The sequence below is a fragment of the Nothoprocta perdicaria genome, unplaced genomic scaffold (assembly GCF_003342845.1).
Source record: "Nothoprocta perdicaria isolate Ctin4 unplaced genomic scaffold, notPer1 scaffold_249, whole genome shotgun sequence".
Lineage (NCBI taxonomy): Eukaryota > Metazoa > Chordata > Aves > Tinamiformes > Tinamidae > Nothoprocta > Nothoprocta perdicaria.
The window spans coordinates 642,893-666,389 of record NW_020455476.1 but is presented as its reverse complement, the minus strand read 5'-3'; the positions used below and the strand labels follow the sequence as shown (position 1 = coordinate 666,389).

At 39.9% G+C, this 23,497-nt stretch overlaps 1 protein-coding gene across 2 annotated transcripts in view; it reads right to left on the bottom strand.

Moving 5' to 3' along the window:
* The window catches only part of SNCA (synuclein alpha), a 50,501-nt gene extending 30,698 nt beyond the window's left edge, over positions 1 to 19,803 (bottom strand). The window contains exons 1-4 of one of the 2 annotated variants that reach the window (XM_026039992.1): positions 19,677 to 19,803; positions 14,910 to 15,052; positions 10,648 to 10,689; positions 4,622 to 4,767 (exon numbers count right to left, since the gene is read on the bottom strand). In XM_026039992.1, coding sequence (XP_025895777.1) covers positions 4,622 to 4,767; positions 10,648 to 10,689; positions 14,910 to 15,030 — 309 coding nt within the window. In that variant the 5' untranslated portion in view covers positions 15,031 to 15,052; positions 19,677 to 19,803. Of the gene's footprint in view, positions 1 to 4,621; positions 4,768 to 10,647; positions 10,690 to 14,909; positions 15,053 to 16,652; positions 16,793 to 19,676 lie in introns of those variants that run through there. The other variant, XM_026039993.1, reaches the window with a different exon arrangement.
* Between the last annotated feature and the right edge of the window lie 3,694 nt (positions 19,804 to 23,497).

Here is a 23,497-nt window from a genome sequence, read left to right as displayed (position 1 = left end):
ATCACCATTAAGATCCTTGCCCTCYTGAGTTAGTCCAACTAAGCTTGACTACCTAATCTTGACTGGCAGAGAAAAAGACCATGGAAATATTATAGCAGAAGATGCTCTGCTTCTAAAATTTATTCCCGAATACTTGCATTTTCACACAACTCAAGTCTGCACAACTATTATGGGTTACATGAAACCATTTCCCTTCTGAGACAACAGAATCCTTCATGCAACAGCAAGCAAGAAGAGAAATAGTTGGCATGAATATGAATCATTCCGAAACCAACTAAAACATATTCCTCTCAGCAGGCAGCCTCTTCCTGAATATTTAACTTGCTTTTGGCAACTCTATTTACAGGAGGARAAAAATACATCTCTGGGAACACTGCATGAATTCTCAGACAGAYACTTAGGAAAGAGGGAACATTCTAACATAACTGGTGCCACATGGGCTTGACAGACCCAAACAACAATCCCTGTACSCTCAGTGAGTACAACAGGCACCAAAAAAAGCAGCCTGGATCATGCTACASAACATGTCAAGCTCAAGCAGAAATCAGATACAGATGGAGGTAGAAAAGAAACTGAAGGAAAGATCCCAACAGGTAAAAGACAAGGGGTGCAAAGAAACCAACCCAGTAATATCTAAGCACAGGTCAGTCTCCCTATAAGAGCATGGAGGAGGGGGAGCATCTCTTGCTTGCTCCTTTAAGWAATTAAAAGCTCTACTCCTATATACAAGAGCTACATATATAAATATCTTGACATGAGAGCATTGGACTGTCTCCATTGCCAACCTTGAACTGTTTGTCATGTAATATAAGAAAGCTTCATAGCCCAGAATAGACTCATCATATCAGCTAATGAAAAATATATATATCAAAGAACAAGCATATTCCTTTTAAGGTTGTGAGCTCCGTTATTTGTCCAGGGTCAAAGCTAAAATGGTAATTGCTGGAAAGAGCAACACGAAGCAACTSAAGAGCTACCTGAGCTTTTTCTTTTGTTCTTTAGTAGCATTTTATTCTCAACAATACTGAATGCAGCAGATAAACTTCAAATATCACTCATCAACAGTAATCTAACAGCAGGAATACCAGCAGAAAACCCAGAAAGCTCAGAGACCTTTCAACTCATTTGTTCCCACCTTAATGAAGAGCAGTAAATTCCAAGGCATTTAGGTAAAACACAAGTTGTCAASTAATTTGTGGTTGAGTCACAGATGTCAGTGCATTTCAATGCATATCTAGACATGCCTTTCAGAACATGGCCTTCCATTAAATACTGCTGTTTTGCCCTTTAGATATCAGTAATATGGACCTTAACAGAAAAGGCATTTTTCTCAGCTATTGAGGGGCTAAGGACAGACTGCAAATCAACCATCTCCAGGGCTCTGTCCAGTAACAGCTGGAGCTCCAGCCCTCCCATGCTTGAATCATGCATGTTGGCACTCTCTATTCCTTAGTCAACAGGAATGCTTGCTGTACTCTCACCTCTACATTGCTCAGGCTAGCTTTAKATAGTTTAGGTAATGGCTTTGGAAGAATATGATATCAAGGAACATACCCATAAGATGTTTTAGCTCTAGGATATATGGCTCTTTTGACAACACAGAAGAAAGGTAGGAGCAAGACATGCAATTTCCTGCTTGGTTTTTGTCCAATGCTTGGTCACTTCCACTCTTGTCCTATATATCAACCTCTTTTCTCTGACCTAATCAGCATATTCCACCCAATAAAATTCCATGAAGGTTAAACTACTCCAGTAAATCCTATATGCTTTTTTACAGTGCAGTAATCCAATAAACTATGTACTACTGCATATATATCCAACAGAGGTCTTATCAACATGGAGAAATAAATGGAAAACCTAACTAAGGGGCTTCAAAACCCACTATTAAGTTTGGAAAAAGTTAAACTGAATAAATCAAGATCACTTGGATTCCGTAACTGTGTGCCCATACAGAAGCATAATGCTTTTTCACAAGTCCACTCAAAATTTACATCTCTACATAAGCTAGACAAGTTCCTCAGCACACCCATCCAAAAAGATTAACTGCCCTCAGCAGGTGGATTGGCTACGCAATAAGAGTAGAATCACWTCTTAAACACCTCTCCTACTTTGGATGCCTTAGCATCCCTAATGAATCAGATTCATTACTGTTTAAATAACAATTATATTGAAATAATTCSCAAAAGCTAGTTTAAAGCAATATAATATTTTAAGACTCAGAGATTTGTCCCACTAAGACCAGCCCCAAGTGATTCACTCCAAATAGAGTTTAACCAGTAAAAACAACCAAGTTAACTGCTGGCCCTGCTTCCTTTGCAAGTGCCAAGAAACAGCTCAAGTCTTCTCTTAACATCATCCGTGATTCAGCTGGTGATTGATGGGGATTCTCCAACAAAGGGTCTTGCCTTCCATTCATCTGCTCTCACATCATCTAAATACACATTAAGTAAACAAGCAAGCATCAGTATTCACTGGTAGTCCTCCCTTCTTTTCCAAGTCATACATTTTATACATGCAACATGTAAGACAAGAAAGAAAGAAGCCATCCTATCACATTGTGCATTTCGTGTTCTTTGCTTTTAAAAGTTGAGAGCRAGCGTGGTCTCAAGGAAGCTGAGATGCTCCTGTGCAAGCAGCCCAACTACTAAGTTTCTTCTAACACCTCCTAAGCACTGCTTACCCAAAGACTTGTTCTGTGCCTGCATTGCCGCAGGACAGCACAGAACACAGGTTCTCCAAAAGCACCCAACACTGCCCTAGCAGCAAGCATGAGCCTCACTGCCAGAACTCGTCAGGCCCATGTTCAATATTCCCAAACAGCTACCTTCTACCTTGCACCATAACACAAAAAAGGCACTACTTGTTCTTCAAACAGAGGGTTAGATGCCTGGATGAGTCACACGTGCACTAGGAATACTGTTTATATACATTCARTAGGCTTACCTATTCTCCGCTGTAATCTTATTTCAGGGCTACAGGTAGTGAGGAACCACCAAGAGCAATGAAGGACAAATCTAACACAACAGCCTTTCCTCAGCTGACCTGCACTACAGAAAAACCTCAAGACCAGACCACAATAAGGTAATTTTTTTAAACATGTGATTGTGATAACTAAGTTTCTTTCCTTAATTSAAGGCTTGCCTTTCTCACAAAACCTCTTCTTCCAGCTAACTAGTTGAGTCAACTGTCTTATTTCACCAAGAAATAAGGTTTCAAGCTTGACACCAATTCACTCACACTYAGATTGCCCTGATTTCTGTTAGGGTCTGAGGCCCTTGTGATATCAACTAGCTRATAGCATAAGAGGGAAAATCCTCTTAATACTCCTGAGGGTGGCAATAGGCATCTCTTCAGAYTTTATGTCCATACTCCTATCCTCTGGAAATTCCCTAGTTACTCAAATTCTTAAGACTGTGGTACAGCTTATAACAACCAAGCCATGGGAAAAAGCAACMTTTTATTTCAGATAAAAAGAAAAAAGAACCAAGTACTAACTCTCTCCCCTGCCAAAAACAGCTTTACAAGAACAAGACCACTTGCAAAAGATTTAAGAACAACCAACTGCAATGGAACAAAAGCTTGGTCACAATGTAACACTACTGTCCCCTCCCTCTCTCAAGTGAGAATGGGATTTTTGCATCAGAAGTGCACACACTTCAGTTAGACACCAGGATAGATATTTTTAAACTACTCTATTTTCACATTACCCCAAATGGCAAAAAATATACAACTGAACAGCTCAGAATGCAAGAATCAGTATGACACCCATCTTTGTACCATTACTACTATTCTTGAGAACTATGTTTAACATCAAAGTATTCTTACACCAAACAGTAGGAAAGGGTTTGCCTTATCTCAAAACACTACCGTACACCTGTGAACATTATTTGCACCAGCTGCTTCTCTAATATAATKAAAAGGACTGCTGCATGCCAACAATAAACATGGAGTAACTCCTTATACAACACACCAACTTTACCTCTTTGCTAATATCACCGTACTTATATTTCTTTTTATACTTGCYACAGCACAACTGCAAGAGTAGAGTTCAGAGTTCACAGGCAGATTTTATTTCATGTAACAATAGTCCAAGACAGGAAATTCGCTCCTCTGTCTTAATTTTGGATTCACCTCTTTTCCAAGCCTCATCAGGCAAGTGTCCAAGTAGGGACATGATTGGTCCATTGACCTCTCTGCTCCTCATYTGTGGAGGAGACAAATCATCAATGCCATCTTAAATTGAACTGTTTAGTCTTCCAGCTCCAGAGGGTTCTATTTCAGGCCCRAGCCTATTCAATTCACATTTAACTGTTAAGGTGACTTACAGATGCTGGCCCTCACTGGAGGCAGCAAAGTTCAGCATCATCCCTAGAGCACATGAAAATGATGCTAGACTTTTCAGAGCCATAAGTTACATGCATAATCCTACTTACATTTCCAAAGATTTCAGGCCACTTAGAAGCCAGACAACAAGGAGGGTTTTGATTTTCACTTGCTTGGCATAAGAGATCACSCCACATAAATACCATTGACAGGTCCAAAAAACTATAATCCATCTCTCAGTCACTCCAGGGAGGCCGTGGAAATTGTTTCCTGCAGCCCGAAAACATTATCAACAAACCTGCTTAGCCAACTGATCCTTCTTCACCAAGCCAGTAGCTGCTGCGATGTTCCCAGCTCCTTCCACCGTCTTCTGGGCCACTGCTGTCACTCCTGTCACCACAGCTCCGCCAACATTAGATACTTGCTCTTTAGTTTTCTCTGCCACTGAAAAAAATAAATACATTGTCACTCAAGAAGCTGTAAGCTACTGAGGTTTTCAGAAACTTTAGAATTTCATCAACATGGTATCATGAAACACTGTGGAGCCTCTACACCTTGTATACCCCAAGTGGATCTTAAGAGATTATACTGTCAATCTGTTAAAATTGGCACAGAAGCAAACATATGTTGAAAAATAGCTTCTGTGGCTCAGTTTTTTGCTCRAAGACGACATTTTCTGTTTTCATGCATATTTAGTTGCACTGCGGGGAAAAGTCATTGCTTAAGGGCCTTTATTATGCACCCATCACTATATACTGTATAGCATTTGCATTCCACGAAGCTCAGCTTGGAWATATCTAGTCCATGCAACACATTTGCTGTATGTTAGAGGAAATGCAAGACACCATTAATTACATTTGAACCAAAAGCAATTCATTATTAGAACATATTTGATTCATAAGCAGAGCTACTGTTTCYCAACCAGAGGCTAATACAACCTTTTATCTGATTTTATGCATTTTCCCCTCCCCACTGCTGCTGTTTCCGTCCATAACACACTAATCCACAGAAAGACTGAATGAACATGAGATGCCARGGCAAACTAGATTAATAACTGACTTCAAAGCCCCAGGGAGACTACAACTCATTTAGCCTACATAAACAGTGGTTGCTGTTCTGCCTTTCACAGTATTACATGACTCTTTCTGCTCATTCATTCCCATGGGCTCTTCCCTGCAAGCAGCTTGCACTGTAGTGAAACCACTAAGAAAGATGAGATGACTTCATGCCTTCAAGTTAAAGGACCAGATGTGCAAAAAACTTACTGTCATCTAGAGCTCAAAACATCTAAAGCATCTTAGGTGATCTAACTAAGATAGTGCTCTTCAAAAGCATCCAACATTAAGCACTGTAGTAAAACACCTGATGGTTGATGTCACTATTACAGCCACATTAAAACCACACTACAATTGTCATCACAGCCAAGTATGACTACCTATCAAGAGCCACTACTTTCCAATGACTGCAGGTCCCCCTATGGAAATTGTCTCCTCTGCTTTATCTTTTTCAGATTACTCTAGAAAAATCTTAATACATGTAAAAAAACCAAAAGCTACAAATCAGGCTGTTAGCCCTGTTAATGACACAATAACAAATATATCTTATAGAACTGGCAACCAAGCTGTCTATTTAGAGGTACCTCAGTAGAAATAACAATGCAGTCAGGACACACCTCTGAAAATCTCATTACTATAATATATAGTGCCTCCACTTACTTCCATTGTCAGTTTTTAGTCAAAGTTCTTATAAGCTGAACTAAAAATAATTTGTTTTCAACAACTGTTATCCTTTAAGAGCAAAGTTAAAGCAGTGCACCCAAGTTAAATATGTGGAGCATTTCCTCAAGCATCAACTTGCTTCTTTGGGCACAAGTAAAGGTATACACTGGGTTAAGGTAGAACACAAGTGTTGTCTTTGGCACTGTTTAATCACTGCAGAAAGCACTACCAAGTTTTTCTCTGGGCAAGCTGGTAGTCATCTCTGACCYCAACAGCCATGATGCCTCATCACTCAGTTACAGAAAGCTTTCTTACAGACAGCTGTGTTCAAGGGACAAGTCTCAAAGGGCTTCAACCTTGAAAGAACAMAAGCAAGCCCTTCTCTGCAGAACACAAGTCAAGCAGGACATTCAAGCAGCATCTCCCCTCTTTAAAAATGGAGCTCGTCTGCATCACATGGGCTCTGCCAAACAGATTTGTTTTATTCTTGAGTGAAAACATCAAGCATATGCAAGTTAGCCTTGAATTGAACTTAGGGCCCAGTTTACAAGCATATCTATATCTATAYATACACACACACTTAAATCATGAGAACATTTCTAGATAACTGAGGGTGCTGAAAATCAAGCCTGGAAAGCTATTTCATAGCAGCTTATCCCTCAGTACCTRAGCAGTTAAGCGGTTTTCCAGTAAGATACCTTCACCATTGAAATACCAGGAAAACATATCCAAACTATACAGTGTCAATTTAGAAGTATACTCATCTGATGGTAAGGTCAAGTCCTCCTTCCTATCTGTAAATCAACATAAACACTAAGTTATTACCAAATTGGTTCTCTAAATAAGCTGTCATCTTTCTGCTATGTTATGAATCCTAGTGAGTGGTTTCTAATCTTAGGTTCAATTGCTTAGTGTAACTAATAACAATTGAAAAAACACTAAGTGCATCAAAATAAATCAATTTAGAATGTAGTTGGTCGATAACAACTAATCAAATCCAAGTACTAGGCTGTTTAAATCATCTTAAATCATTAGGGCTTTAAGCTGACACCTGCATTGCATCACTGAGACAGTAGAACCATCTTCTACAGACCTCCTCAGTGTTATGGCTACATGACTGGTGCCAAACCTCAGTAAGCTGTCTTGGAACAGCATTCAAGTGATCACACTGACACAAACTTAAACCTGAGTTCTAGTACTATAGCAGTCTCAAGTCACTGCTCTTGAAGCCACCTTCTCCCCATTTACTGTGGAATGGTCTAAGGCATTGCCATTAAAACTTATGGAACAACTCAGAATGGCATCTTCTTACTTTCAGTGTTCAAATACTGGCTAAAAACAAGATCTCTGGACACTGAAAACATCCAAATGAAATAATGCAACAAATATTTTTTGACAAAAAACTGCCTGCATTCATTTTAAGAGCTAATAAGTTATGGGTAAAAAATTCATRGACAAGTTGACTATGGTTTCTGATYGTTGAGACAATTTTCCTTCAGGCTCAGGAAAAAGCGGTTCAAGTACTGCTGGAAGACCCCTGTGTCCTGATACTTTATACAAATAAATATTTTACTTRAGTTAATAGTAACTAGTAAATACTAATTCATGAATACTGTACAGTTCTGGATGCTTATCTTTGGGAAAAGAACAAGAAAAATCAGTTACACACTTTTAAATCCAAGGCTAGATAGATTTGTTATGCTGGCAAACAATTCAAATACAATACAAGAGCATTTAAGAACACTAAACAAGACTTGCTGCTCATGAGAAGGACCTGCCATGACCTGACAGTTTTGTACACAACCCTCACATGAATTACAAAAAAACTAGTACAATCAGGTCATGCTTTAAAGAAACTCCTCACTTTAGTCTCTGTGGGTTTGCAAAGCCACTGACCCCAGAGCATACTCATTTGTTCAGCACTTGGAGGCAAGTCACTTGCTAAAGCCATTCACCAAAACACTTTAAGCCACAAGTTGTTAACTTGACTGTTTTTGAGTAAGACCTTGAAATTTAAACAGGAGGGAGAACAATTGAGTGGCTATATACACATTCAACCTTCCCAGGATCCTAGAAAAAGCTGAGCTGTGAGTAGACACTCAACCTCGGATCAAAATGTACTAAAGCAGGCTGAACTACCAAGCACACTAATAAACTTCTACCCACAACATTCTCCTCAAAATAGCGCTCACTAAAGTCTTCCTCTCAAGAAGAGTGGGTAGCCATCATTCCTTGTCCTCCCTGCACTCCAACTGTGGTTCTATTTGCCACTTCTAAGCATCATTTGAAAAGTAAAAGGAGATGCTTACATAGGCCAAGACTATAAAGCATGCATATCRCAAGTACGCACATTTTGTCTACTTTTTTGGTTCATATTTGACCATGCCCAATCTCTGAAATCATCTTTCTTCATAAGGCATCTGATTATCTCAGGGATTTTACATGAAATCAGTCTCCCAGGGCATTAAAAGTACAACTCACTCCTATTCCTATGAAAGGGGACAAGCAGGCCTGTCACAAATGTAGAAACATTTCTTGAAAAGGATTTGATTTCTAAGACAACCTTATTGTGTTACCAACAAGCTGCTAGTGCTATCCAGTGCTGTTTCCACATCTGACACTTCTATGTGTACTGTATATACATATATCTACATATGTACATACATATATAGAAGCATATATATTCATATACACATATATATGTTGGTCTCAGATCTTATCTCCRCTGGTTGTGTGTTTAGATTATTTCTTAATTTAGGTCCAGCAAGCTGTGATAACAGGCCTTACAGCAACAATATGCATCTGTTAAGCCTAAAGCCAAATTATGCATTATCACATCTTCTGCTCAATTTTACTACTAAATCCACCCTTGGCATATTTGGGGTATGATATTCAATACTGCAAAGCAAGTCTACCTACATTTGTTTATCTTTTCCAAGTTGGCTCCTTTGAGGACAGATGAAGCATGACATACAAAGCAGAAACAGAAAAAAGCTCAACACTCCTGCCATCCCTCCCCACTCCCAGCTCATTATCTGACTTGCTAGAAAAAAAACACTGCWGTTCTTGATCAAGCCTTCTCTCATATCTCTAGCATTCCCATATTGTACAGGAATCGCCATTCTCTAGCATTCCCATCTTATACATTCTACTCAATGCACAGAGRGCAGCTATGGTTTTCCTGCACTAGGTGAAGATGAAATAAATCCATTTTTCTATTTCCAAGCCATTCCACACTGATTGCTAATTTCAGTTGGTTACCAAAATGATCCTTGCAAAAAGAATTATATGCACATTTCACTCCAATTTATCCTTACTAATATGAAAACATATGCATGGCATTAATTTCAAGTTTGAAAAGTGCTGTTGCCACTGGGAAAAAAAAAAGCAAAAAAAAGACTAACTTATTTCTTCCACAACATTACTTGCCGTTCATCTTGCCACCCAAGCTCATCTTGTGAGACTGGAACCCTAACAGTCTTCTAGGAAAACAGAAATTCAAGGGGTATAGCCATAATGCAGTCACAGCCTGTCTGGGGCTGCAGTCAACACTACATGAAATTACAGAATTTCMAAATTGCTACAAGCAAACCTCAGGCAAGGATAAAGCCACCAAAATTCTTAACAGTCAAGTGTTCAGTTCATATGATTTCTCCACTGCCTCAGCTACACCTCATCATACTAGAAATGCTAAGTTGTAATGGCAGTTTAGGCATCACCTCACAGGCCATCGTTACAGCAGTAACCGCACTGTGAGCCCAGAGGAACTGAATGTTAAACATATACAGTCTTGCATCAGCTTCACTGTGGGTTACCTAAGAGAACTGAGCGCGAATAAGCTGCTACCATTGTCCTTGGCCTTAAATGCAAAATAGAAAAAATCTTTTACCATCTCTATAATTCCTCTACCAAGAGGTTCCTTGCATATTAYTTGCCATCTTGTCTTTTGCGGCAATAACTCCTGCCTCTTCCATTGGCATCATCCTTGTCTAACTAGTTTTGCTGAGATCCCAAGTCATCTGATGGGACTTAGCYTGACATACATCCAAGTCTTTTGACACTTGGCCATCCACATCCCTCCTTCAGAAGCATTTGTGCGCCCCACTGACATCTCCATACCCCTATTTCMCCTCCACAGCTCACAAACTATCACAAGAGCCAGTCTTGCAATTTCTATGGGCCTYAAGTTGTTCATAGCAGAATAAACGAAGACAGAATTGAATTTTATGGTGAGTGATTTATGACGTGCCAGCATGTAATATTTTATCTTTGAAACAAGGAAACAAAACATGAAAATCCTTGACTTCATACTAGACTTAGTACAAACTATTCCTTTCTGTTCAGCAGTCTGATTTCATTCATTCCAGCATAACTTGATTGCATTTGAAACATGGATAAAAAAGCACTTCACATTAGTAACTAATTCAAATATTTGATCTTAAGAACAAACTGTTCAGCTTGACAGAGCAAGTGCTGTTCTGTATTAATTCTTTTCAACTCCAGGGTTTCTATCCTTCATCAACTGGCACACTCTCCAAAATGCATATTCTCTAACMAATTAACCACAGACTTTGTGAAGTGGTTCAAGTAACATTAATTTTCTTACCTGTTGTGACACCATGAACAACCCCTTCTTTGGTCCGGGAACCTAAACCAAGACAAAAATATTAGAAAGGAAATAATGTTAGACTGGTAATATATTCCTAAATACTAATGAAGACGAAGTGACTGCTGAAGAGGAGAGAGATGTGATCTCCTGTGTAATATTAATAGTCTGAAGAAATATTATATGTAACTCAAGAGAAACCTAAGAAGGAGACCAAAACCATCAATAAGGACAACTTCATAAGTGTCATTATAGAAACAACTGTTACGATACAGGAAAAGTTTCTCTAATTTATGTTCTGCATGTGCTACTTGCCATTAGTAAGCAGCCCGCATACAGACATGACTGCACGAAAGCCATGGTATTGCTGGCATCCTGAATAGAGTCAAGCATGCAGTTTTCAGTGATGAGCACAAGTTTCTAAAAGATGCTTACAAATCTAACTACTACTTAAGTCTCAGCTTGAAAGGATCCACAAATATTAAAACTGCAGAAAACACAAATAGAAGTGCATTGGTTATAATTATGGAGAGCTTGTAGAAACGGTAGCCAGGATTAGATTTAAAAGTCAGAAAGAAGCTTTAGGCAGGAGATAATACTTGAACATGAAAATGCCACCGGGGTCAAATCCARGGTCTCCCTGGTATCCTTCTTGTCCCAGGTACAAACAAATATTCAAGGACTCTGCACAGACCAATCTAGAATTAGTACTTGACTGAGCCATAACACTAGGCCTGTTTGAACAATAATTTTGTCACCTTCAGGAACAAGTGGATTTCTGGAATACCTATGTAAAAATGACTTCTTAGCACTTCGCAACCAAGGGAAGCCATCTCTCATATTCAGCTATATGAAAATTAACACATACTGCTTTTGAAAGCCATCTCATGCTTTTTTTTCCATCCCCCCACCAAAGCTAGTGTTGGAGTGGTGTAATTTGGCAGTGTTTCAGGGATTTGTACTCATCTGTCAACTATGAAGCTTAACAATATGTCATAAAGCCTTACAGAAGCACAGTTTAAGCCTCTTAGTTCATTATTGTGCCCTGGCCTACCAGAGACAGGTAATTCTTTTCACACATAACTTTTTGTCTGGATTCAGTCACTATTTGGCATATTAGCATTCATGCCTCTATCCTCCTAAACATCACAATAGTCTTGCTCATTGTAGCATCCCTAACAGTAAGAAATGAAGAAATCAGAGCAGGAATAATCAAGCAGCTCATACTGCTTAAGTGACACAAGAACATGCGTAGTACATGCATAAAGGAAATGCTACTTTTTCCCATCTATAATACAGAAGAGGGAAGACCAAAATATGAAATGTGCCCTTGTGCAGCCAATAACAAAGTAAAATCAACCTTCTACATTGCATTCTCACCAGCATAATGATACAATAAAACTGCTTGGTGTATCACCAAGTTGGCAGTACACTAATTTCTGGGCCTTTTAGAGGATACATACAATATACCAAGGAAGTTCTGCCTGAAGAAACAAGTCACTTAACAGGTAGCTGAAAACCAGAAACATAAGCCCAAATTGCAGAAAGGCCAAATCAGCCCCCACRTCAAGATGATTGCTACCAAGCACAATTAGACATTCAAAAAGGACTTCTAAAGCYCATTATGGACCTTCATAGCAAAGAAGAAGCCACCTCATGAGACAATAGGAGCAATWTTTGGCAATTTACTTTGCCAAATACTTCTAGGTTGCACTATTCTGGCCAGGTGCCAGTAAAGCACAAGGAACAGTATGAACAACTCTTCTGCTACCCAGTCCYCTCTTGATCAAATCTTCCTTTCTGATGTCATGTAATACAGCTCAAGTGATCAACTCGACCATTCGACTTTGGACCATTCAAAACCAACTCAAGATTCAATTGAGCAGAAACTTGTGCTCTCTGGTAACCACACAAGGCTCCAACTCTGGCCTGCCCATCAGCAATACACTGAAGAGCACCACACTGCTGCTTTCCACTCCCAGTTTCAAAATGAGTAAAGTTAAGGACTCCAACTCATTAATMTTGTTTCACACCCACAGGTCTTGAGAGACACGTGGAAACCAACCAATTTCTATATATTACAGCATGTATGATTCCAGGCTCCTAAAGCTCAGGGCTCTCTTCTACTCTACCATCCCACCATTCCTTAATTTCCTCTAAAAAGGTCCTAATGCTCAGCTTGYCCTGCACAAGACAGCTGCTGGTTCCAGCTGGCCAGCAAACAAACACCAAACGGTGTCAGTAGAAGCACTCAAGAATAAGCTCAATACCCAAATGCACTATAGAGGATATTGAACAGTATCTYACATGCTAAAAACAGGAAAGAGACCATGGGAGAAAGCAATAGATTTTAGCATGGAAAAAAACCACTCCATTAATCCTCCCATGGCCTCAGAGTCATAAGTTCCATCTTACACCAAGAAAAAAATTTTACAAAATCATTACAATAACATTACACTCCAAGTAATAGCTTGTTAATTACAACTTCTACAGCATAACTTTAATACTACACAGCTTCAAATATCTAACCACAAGCTGGATAGGAAGGTAGAACTCAATACTTAAATTCCTCTARTTAGAGCAAGAACCTGAGAAGCAGTGGAGCTAAGCCAGAAATAAAGCAGCTCATTAACCCTTCCTAACAATGGAAAAAGTGTCATGGAGATGACTGACTGCTGAGACTTCAAATTATGAACAGGCTCATCACAGCYCGAGTTTTGGTACTCTTTTGCAAGAGGTCAGGTAGCTTTCATGGCATAACCTGAATCAAACAAATTCCTATGTGAAAATTCAACTATAGAGGAAAAAATGCAATGCAGTGCATCTTCCCTCAGGTACACAGATTAATYCACCACACAATATAGGTTTCTCATACAATAATCCTAGAATCCCTAGCTGTAGAATCCATGGTTAGAAACTAAAAGAAAAGCAAATTAGCATGAAATAAAAAAATGGAAAACCTTATCCCCATTGCTAAGCGTATTAAGTATGTTATACCTGTCAACAGCAACAAATGTTTTGATACTCAAAACTAGTAGCTACTCATCAAAAATACTYCTCTGGCAATTAGTTGTCCAAAACATTCTTTGTTGGCACAAGCACTAAGTTTTGCTCTGCAGGAGAAAAGCAGAACTCCTTTTCTCCTGCTCTGCAGGAGAAAGGCCAGTAGAGCCATTCATCTGGAGCAGAAATTGTTTGGTACAGTATGGTGTTGGCCTACATGACAAAGGGAACCCCCAAAAAATTTGAGCATTTGCAATCTCAGGGACTCCTTTTGAAATAAGAGCCTTCCATTTTCAACCCTAACTTCAAAATATGCATCTATCTCCCTCAATGTACTCARCATTCATTACAAAATCAATTATCAAGAACAACTTATCTTTTCCTTATTCTTTTACAGAATAACTTCATTTGATGATCAATGAAAATCCTTATGTGGTTTTTAAGCAACCATTTATTCATAATCTTGACATTCTTGTTTCAATTTTTCACAGCAGCATCTCTAATTCTGATACTCAGMATATTATCTTGCAGTCACAATACTAATCTGAATTTATACAGACCATCAACTCTGTCTGTACAAGYGACTGTGTGGCTTACATAGGTTATTCAACTCTACTCCATTTCCCTCACCGTTCTCTTCTCAGCTGTGGAAGCTCTTCCTAAATGAGACATGAAAAAAAGCAGCTAAGGATCTGGTTTTGTATCATATCAGCATCATCTCAAAACCTAGAGTGATATTGACACACAGTGTTACTGCWGAAGCCCTTAAAATGGAAAAAAGAACAGAAACCCATTTCATTTTATTCCAAGACAAAGCTRTCAGGGTGTTTAACAATCCAACCCTGAAATAAGCTCTCAAGCTTCTTCTAAAGCTTCTTAAAACCCAAAGGTTACATAGGATTCTATGAAGCTGCTTTACATTTCAGCTTTTATATCATTTCCTCTGCAACCTTAGCATAGCAGAGTTGAATAGAACATAAACTATTCGCCTGYGTTGTTTTGCATAACATTACATATATGGCTCTGCAGTGTAGTGATAAACTGCCAGCACAACACAACAGCTTAAAAACAACTTTCAGCTTCACAGAAAACGCACCGAAGAGGGCTTAGCTAGTTCCTCGTTTGTTCTCCAAGCTTCTTSTATGAGTGCCTTTTTTGTCATTCAAGAGTAGCTTTGCAAACATGGTTTGCCTTTTTTCTGATGAGTATGAGCATGCAGAAACACCAGACTAGTCACATGATGTCCGCTGCCCACCTACCCACATAGAGGACACCCTCTTTTGTCTTCCCCGCTGCTTCTGCCACACCCTGCTTGGTTTTCTCTGCTGCTGCTACAACTCCCTCCTTGGCCTTGGAAAGCCCTTTCATGAACACATCCATGGCTGATGGTCTTCACAGAGCTCTGGAAAGAAAAAAGGAAAATGCTTCAAACAAGGTGTTTTGCTTTAAGAAAAGGAAGCTTCTGCTCAAACTGACAGGAACCCAATTTTAGTAGTTAATATACAGCATTGCTATCCAGATATTTTGTAGCTTTCATCCACACTTCTGTATTAATGCACCCATTTCAGGTAAAACTGTTCAACAACTAAATCCAAGGAGTACTGCTGCTCAGTCACCTTTWTCTTCTCTCACATGCTGCCATACCGAAGATAAAACTGCACAAGAGCAATGTTCTCCCAGGCCAAAGGACTGCAAAACTTCTACAGCAGCCAATASCTGTGGGGAGGCTGGTGATGGATACAGGCATTAATAGGAGACAAATTCAGTGCTATGATAAGCGCTTTCACTGCCTCTGCCAAGGCACCATGGCCTTCAAAGTGAAGCTRTATTCACACACTGCCTGCAAGATCCAACCTTGTGATTTGATGGCACTCCACATGTCCTCATGTAGAGGAAAAAAGTCCATCTCAGACTCATTGYCAAATTAAAAAACCTTATAACCTTCGAAGTGACAAGCACCCACTAGCTATTGCTATGACTAAACAGCTRCTATAACCAGAAAAGACTAAAGCAAATAGGGAATACCGCTTTTCTCTCCATAATTCAACATTTTGTGCGCTGCCAGTGCCACTCTTACAGCAATTGCATTTTCCTAGTGTGTTCATCATATGCATCAGGAATGAGATTTTACCTAAAAAGCATCATGCAATTTTTAAAGCTGTAAAGCTAGCAAACATGTCTTGCAACAGATGTGCAACCCAGCATTGGATTTTAATCAACAGCTAAAACTAGTCACATATTCCCTTCAAYAAGTCTGTCATCCATAGCCTTTTTTCTCCTCTTTCTCCACCCCCGCAGGAATCTTCCGTGCCTGTTATTTCCTCCTCCATGCTGAAGGCTGAGTGGGAGGAATGGATGTCTAGGAAAGCATCTGGGCTGCCACCGCAGCCTTCCACGAACTTGCCACGAGCCCTGGGAAGCAGGGAGCGACTCGGGCTTCACCCCAAGCCCACGCTGCCCGAACCCCATGGSGAGAGCCCTCCCGGCCACGCACTGCACCCGCCCGCACGCCGCGCGACCCTCCCCCCGCCGTCTGCTTCGAACCCAACCGTCGCCCAACGGTCACGCGCGCAACGGTCGCGCCCGCCCACAGCGGGGAGCAGCAGGTACGCGTGCACCTACGGAGGCGGGCGGCACCGCCATCTGTATTCCCCCATATATAGGCACCTATGGAGAAGGAGGGAGAGGGGAAGGCACGGTAAGCGGCGTGGCCGCGCACGGAGGCACCTGCGGCGGGCGACAGGGAGCGGGCAGGGCGACACGCGGGCACCTAGCGAGGCAGAGGGAAGGGCGACGTGACCAGTAAGCACCTGCTGCCACGGGCAGGGCAAGGTGGAAAAGCGTCCCCACCGCTGTGAACATCTACCACGGATAAAATCAAAACCCAGCCCGAGGCATTACAGGAGCGGCTGGCGGCTGCCGCGATTSCCCCGTCCTACCCCGAGGAGCCGCCGCCCCGCAGGGGACCCGCAGCGAGGCGGGCGCCCCTCGCCGCCACTTACCGCCGGCTCGGACCCTTCCCGAGGAGGCTCTGGAGCAGGGCGAAGCGCGGAGGGGACGCCCGAGGGGAGCTGCCCCCTGCTCAGCACATCCCTGAGGCGCAGAGCGAGCCGACTCTCCCAGCACCACCCCGATGGCAGCCCGGCAGGCAGCGAGTGCCAGGGAGAGGCAGGGCGAGGGGTGGGGAGAGAAGGAGGAGCSGAGGGAGGTCCAGCCACGCTCCCCCTGCCCACCCCTCGGTGGGGGCTGCTGCGGGGGAGTCTCCAGCGCCCACCTCCGGGCATCGTCGGGGAACGCCAAGTTGGAGGCATCATCAATTGACAGCATTTCTTTTCCTATTAGTGATGATYCAGAGAGGAAACCAGAGGGGAAAGGAGGCTCAGCCACTTCACTCACCTGTGGCTCTACATACCTATCACCTGCTCAGAACAGAAGCTTTAAACACCTGAAGGTTTGTTTACTACACCAAGTACAATCCACCTATTGCCTGGGAAGCCTTTTAGAAGCAAAGGGAAAACTAGCCCTTCAAAATTCTAAAAGACCTCAGAGTAAATACCACCAAGTCCTCAGTACTTACATAGCCAGCTCACTTTTGTATGAGAACTGGTGCTTTTCAGGATATAACTTGATTCTTAGTTCTATCACCCAAGAAATACAGCCTACTAAACACAAACACTATAAGAAACCCAGCCCAGGTCTTACTAGTCCCCATGCCCWTCTTAACCATTGATATTCATGTTTCAAACTGATGCATAACAGTTTACCCCAGCAGAAGGAAAGCTATCAGACATTCTCTATTTTGGTARTACAATTTAGGTGTTAAGAGCCAGGACCAGCAGGAGACAAGGTCTAAGAACAGATGGCCCTGCAGCCTTAGTCCATTATTGCATGCCCTGTTTAAAATGCTGCAAGATCAAGTAAATCTTTACCCTCCCTATTTGTGTATTGCACTCTAAGGGAAGAGTGAAAACATCTTATAGATACAAAACAAACATGTGRCTTGCCAGAAATACCTTATGTTCCTTATCCTGCGTGTCAAGTTGCTGTTCCTTTTCATTTCAGACTGAACAGAGCTGAAAGGTTCCTTCATCCACCTCAACATGCCCTCTACACAGTTTTGTCAACTTTCCTTTGCTTCTSTCCCCAACAGTTTTAACTTAAGTAGATGTTCAGCCATACATTGTTTTTCTACAGAATGCTTAGTTTAAATATATCATTCACTCACAGTTCTGCCTTCAAGAGACTTTTCTTCATTTAAGAAACAGCAGTTCCACTCYATACAAGTACCTTATGTCATTCACCCTCTAATAGAGGGTTTACTATTAGTCATTAACTAACTTTCATACATAAGAACCTTGATGTAAATCACCASGAAATATACCCAAAGCATATACTTCCCAAACACAGGAATTTTGACATATTCCAGTTCATAGTCGCACAAATGCTAAAAAAAATTAAGTTTTCCTTACTTAATACTCAAACAACTTGAGTCTTTGAAAGACTCAAACTAATTGAGTCTTTCTTGTCCTTTCTGCAATCAATGACAGAAAAGCAAGTATTTATGGAAAACACTGGTGATTTTATCTTTTTTGTTGCTTACCATATATCTACTTTTCCTTTTACATATCCTGGAGTATCTTTAAGTTTTTGCCAAAATGATAACTAAGCTAAAAAACACTTCATTGACTTTTTGAAATCAAGGATACAAAAAGCAAGTGCTAGTACCAGAAACAGGGAAAACTTATGAGACATTCCAAGCAAAAATTACTGCATGGAAGACACTCTGGTAGACTGCAGTGCTGCAGAGCCTCAAGTGTGCTTAGTTGTTGATTGGCCTAAAATACCTACATATGTATGCACTGCAACAGACAAACCAAATTCTGCAATAGTATTTTACTAAAGAAYAGTTGCTAACAAACAATAAGAGTGCATAATTTGTTGGATACACTTCCAGAAGCAAATCTAAAYGTTTGCTCTTCTATATACTATTTGCTGAAAAATGTTTCTTCCAGAACAATGTACAGCCATCTCAACTCTAAGATGAAAGCTCTCTCAGAAAATGGCTAACACAACAGTTAAAAAAATCTGTCATATCTAAGGCACCAAAAGTTCCACAGGAACCTAAGAAAGCATTTCTTGACAGTGAGTGTGAGAGTCCTGGAACAGGCTGCCCAGGCAGGTTGTGGAGTCTCCTTCTTTGGAGATCTTTCAAATCTGCTTGGACGCAGCCCTGTGCCACATTCTCTAGGTGTTCCTGCATGAGCAGGGGGGGTTAGACTAGATGACCTCTAAGGTCCCTTCCAGCCTTAAGCATTCTATGATTTTATGATAAAGTATTTTACAGGCCATCATTCCACCAATTCTGGAGTGCCATCTGCAAGATACAGTAAGAAAAACTAATTGTAGTTTCAACTSTTCTATAATCTTTAAGCATTAGAGACAGAGAAAAAGGATTCCTAAGACCACTTGAAAAAAATACATAATGACTTCAAAAATCAATCTAGCATAAGAAAAAAGCAACTTGAAATAACAAAGGAGCTGTGAACTGATTTCTAAAATCAATTCCACTATAACAAAAAAATTGTACCAATAAATGTGAGTGTTCTGTGCCACAATAGAGTTAACCACTGTGTTTTGAAACAAGCACTACCCCTAAAATAAATTACTCTAACATCAAAACTCTCATGTGCTGTACAGAGTATTTTGCTTCTATTCAACTCTAAAAAAAAACAAGTCACTAGTACAAAGCTTAGACACAATCTTAGTACTACTAGCTTTAAATCTCAATATTTAAGTTGCAGCTAATTTTTTCAACTAACTCATCATCACATAAAAACATGAACAGTAGCAAATAAAGGTTTAGTTCTAATGCCTGTTTGGACCTGGGTATTTTACAACAATAGAAGATAAAGATAAAAAAACAAGGTCAGTACATTTAGCACATACATATAGGAGCCTAAATTTAATGGCTACGGAAAGGAAAACAAAAAAAGTAACTAATATAATAGTAAATACAAACTCTGTACCTTTCTTGCTTATCATACAATAATTTAGTGCTTATTAGAAACATTCAACTATAAAAAACTTGGAACTCCTTCCTCAAACTATCAAAAATTCACACAAAAAAAAAATCAGCCCTTGCCTCTTATTAAAAAAAAAAAAAACCACTTTACATAAAAAAACCTAAAAGCTGTAAAGAAAAAAAAAAAGCCAGCTAGAAAATCCTTACTAAACTTCTTGAAATAACTTTTATTACCCTTGCTAGCCCAGCAACTTATATACTTTAGGGCTGGTGGAAAGCCACTCCTTCATAATTCCTTACAGCTGTGTGAAACCCTGCAGCCCCCCAGCTGGTAACCATAGGCCCTAAATTAGAATGCCTTTATAAAGGACCCATAGGGAGCTCCCTTTTTTTCYATTATCATTTGGATTTCAAGGTGAAGGTTTTGTTTTTTTTGTTCTGTGAGTATTGAGATGTTTTTAGTTTTTCTGCCTAAAAGCTATGGAAGTAGGGTTTTTTCACATTATGAGGAATGAATGTTTTGGTTTTTAAAGTTTATCTCTAGTTTTTGTAAGTATTTTGCAGTTGAAGTTTTTTTTAAGTTAGGGCATGCTTGTTAATGCTCAAAGGAAAAAAAATTTTAAGGAAAATGGAAGTAGTTAAGAAGAGAAGGGCAAGCTTAAGTTACCAGGTGGTGTAATTTAAGGCAAATTCTGAACATTCATTTCATGGCTTAAGGTAGGACTTTKCATAAACTTCTAAGTTATTTCATGAGGAGCGTAAACTAAAAAGAGTGAGACCTTTTCTAGCCTAAGAAAGTTTTTGAATAACAGATCAGACATAGATGAAAGCAGAAGTAAGTAAACTAAAAAGTTACTGCTGTCTTTATAAGGGTTTTCTTCTACAAATAATGTTTTTTTGTAGTTGTTTCAGTGTTACATTCCCAGCAGTGTTAGTGGAGTTATGTGATTTCCCCAAAGTACTTTTTGTCTGGAGAATGAGTTGTAGCAAGCAGGTTGTCCTTTGATTGTATTCAACACAGGTCTTGATTTAATAGTATGTTSCCTGACCAGTTAAAACCAATATAACTTCAATAGCAATAGAAGTTCATGAATCTGTTCYGTTGTAGGTTAATTAATTTAAGTATTAGAAATTTGGTCAACTTTTTATCCTTATGAGAAAAAAAACTCTTGTAAATCCTGTAACAGAATGCTGATTTGAGTGGGCTCTTTTCATGTAGAAAACTTCAGATAGTAAGTTCCTAATGCAGAAGTAGTGGAGGGTGTTCCTTTTAACCCTATGCATTCAATATGAAGCTTTTCATTATAAATTCTAAGAGTACCTTATAACTGGTTTTTCTGTAGGACTGGATTAAGGTGTGTTATTCAGAAGAAAAATGTCCTAGAAAACCTGAAAGGCTGTTGTAGAAAAGAAAGCTGTTTTGAGCTGTASTGATACTATAAACTGACTGGAAATGGATAGATAGTTCACAGATAATACTTAGGATTTCAGAACAGGGTTCTTGAGTGGCCCATGCTTTGGAAAAGTGCCTTTATTGCAAAAGATGGCTAACTATATGAGACTAGGAGCAATTTTCATATGAACATCTTATAGTGTTTAGATTTCTTACTGAGTATTTTACTRTGTGGATTATTTCATGTAAGACTGAAAAATCAGGTGGCTTGTATGGATTCCTGCTTTGTACTCCTTCAATTTCTGTTATTTTTCTGGCCAATGTGTGGAACTGTACGGAATCAACTTGGATCTCAGAAAATTGAAYATTCTTTAGCATTTATTTATAGTTAAGCATTAGACGTGGTTCAGTGTTCTCCTAAGATGTAGTGAGTCCTTAAGTACTTTGGTTATTATCTAGAACATGTGTTATGTCTCATTTAAAKGGTGTTTTCAGTTAGGCTATTCAAATGATAATTAAGCATATGTGTTAAGTATATTCATGATCAGCATGTAAGTACCATTTTAAAATTTGTAGTGTACTATTCATTAATTTAGAATTTATCTACATCATTATGAAGCAGTTGCCTTTTTGGAATTCAGTACTATTTCAAACAGTTCTACTCAAGAGTTAAGTTACTGGTTTATTTATGAAAATGTCACAGAGAAGGGGGCCAGTTCTAGCTGGGAATTGGTTGCTGTGCATCTATTCTCATGCTGTGCAACTGTAAAGAGGTAAAAATAGAGCTAAAAAGGTTTATTTCAAGCCCAAATGCATGTTATCTGTGTCTTTGTACCTGAGCAGAACTCGGTTCATCTCGGCTGTGAAAAGTAGTATAGACAGAACAGTTGACTGTGATGCTTTTATACCTAGGTCTAGCCTTTCATTTGTTGCTTCTACTGTTTGTAATTTATTTGCTCCTCTCTGGTCTTTGTGTTTTTCTCCTTTTGAAATMTCATTTCCCTGTCCTTTTACTCTCATCTGCAGCCTAAGTAGTGAGGCAGTGTCTGCTGGCAGTTCTTGCTCTTAGCTGAGRTGCCCAGATCTGCACTTAGGCCTGCATGTACCATATTGGGTCTGCAAATTATGGGCCAAGTGGTACTGAGCTTCTGGATGGAGCATGTCCAGTGCTGGTGGACTCATAAGGACTTAAGCAAGGGAACTCTCTAATGCTCAAGGAAAGCTAACAGAAAGGAGGGGTTCTTCCCTAAATGTTAAAACAGGACTGAATGTGGCTGGAACTGAAAGCATGTTTAAAAAAGCTTTAGCTCAGCTGAGAGTGGTAAACCTGGAAATGTCATTTTCTGTTTGAGCATCAACACTTTAAGAAGTAACCAATTCATGCKGACTCAAAATTCAGTACTGAAGTGCAAAGCAGCATTGCCTTTGGCACCTGGRAGCTGAAGTAAGGATGTCCTTGGAGCAGCAACAGCTTCAGGGCAGAAGAGGCTGTCTGACAGTGGGCTTCTCCAGGAGATTCGTGGCATAGAGGAGGTGGCCCTGAGGAGGGCTTTCAAATGTCTTGATTCTTCATTAACATGTTCTGTGGCAACTAAGTGGTAATGCTAATGGAAATCATGAACTTCCCTTGGGTGTGATGCAACCTGCAACCAATATTGGTTATAACTGAAAAAGCTATTAATGCCAGCAAAAGTGGAACTGTCATGCAGAAGCAGGTCTGAAGTCTGGCTCAGCTAGAATTGGGCCTAAGCTGGGGGGCTAGTACCAGATGACCCTGTGGTAGATCTTAAGACCATGTGTTCAGAACTAGCTTGCTGCAAATGTAGATATCTGAGGCACCGCAGGSATGACCTGTTAATTACCTGTATGGCAGCATTTCTCAGGAGATGCACCAGAAAGGCAGCAGCTTTAATTTAGATACTGCAGTTAGTCACCAGCAAGCTGTTTAAGCAAGTGTGAAACCCAGACAAGAGCACACTTTGTTCTATCAAACTCTTCTGACTGTCTCAGAGGGAAACTACTCATCATACAAGAAGCCTAGCAGCATTCAACTAGATTATGGTTTTGTCCTTACGGATATTTTCCAGGTATTAATAATTTGGAAGCAATAAGCATATGAGCAGTCYAAGAGCATGACTGTCTTGGCACAGAAATGCCTGTTTTTCGCTTTGCTTGTCAAGTGGAAATATGACTGCTAATGTGACATTATGGATCATTAAACATAGAGAAGGAATATGGGGGAGCATTATTATCTRTTGCTGAATTACCTATTTGGTAAAACTTAGGCTTTTCTGAAAAAGCAACACATTTTATTTGTGTTTTTCTAATTCTTATGTGCTGGATTTCTAGGCCAGTGGATCTCATGGATTATGTTTCTTGGTGCTATTAGTGACCAGAAGCTCATGATAGGGTTATCAGTTAGCAGGATACTT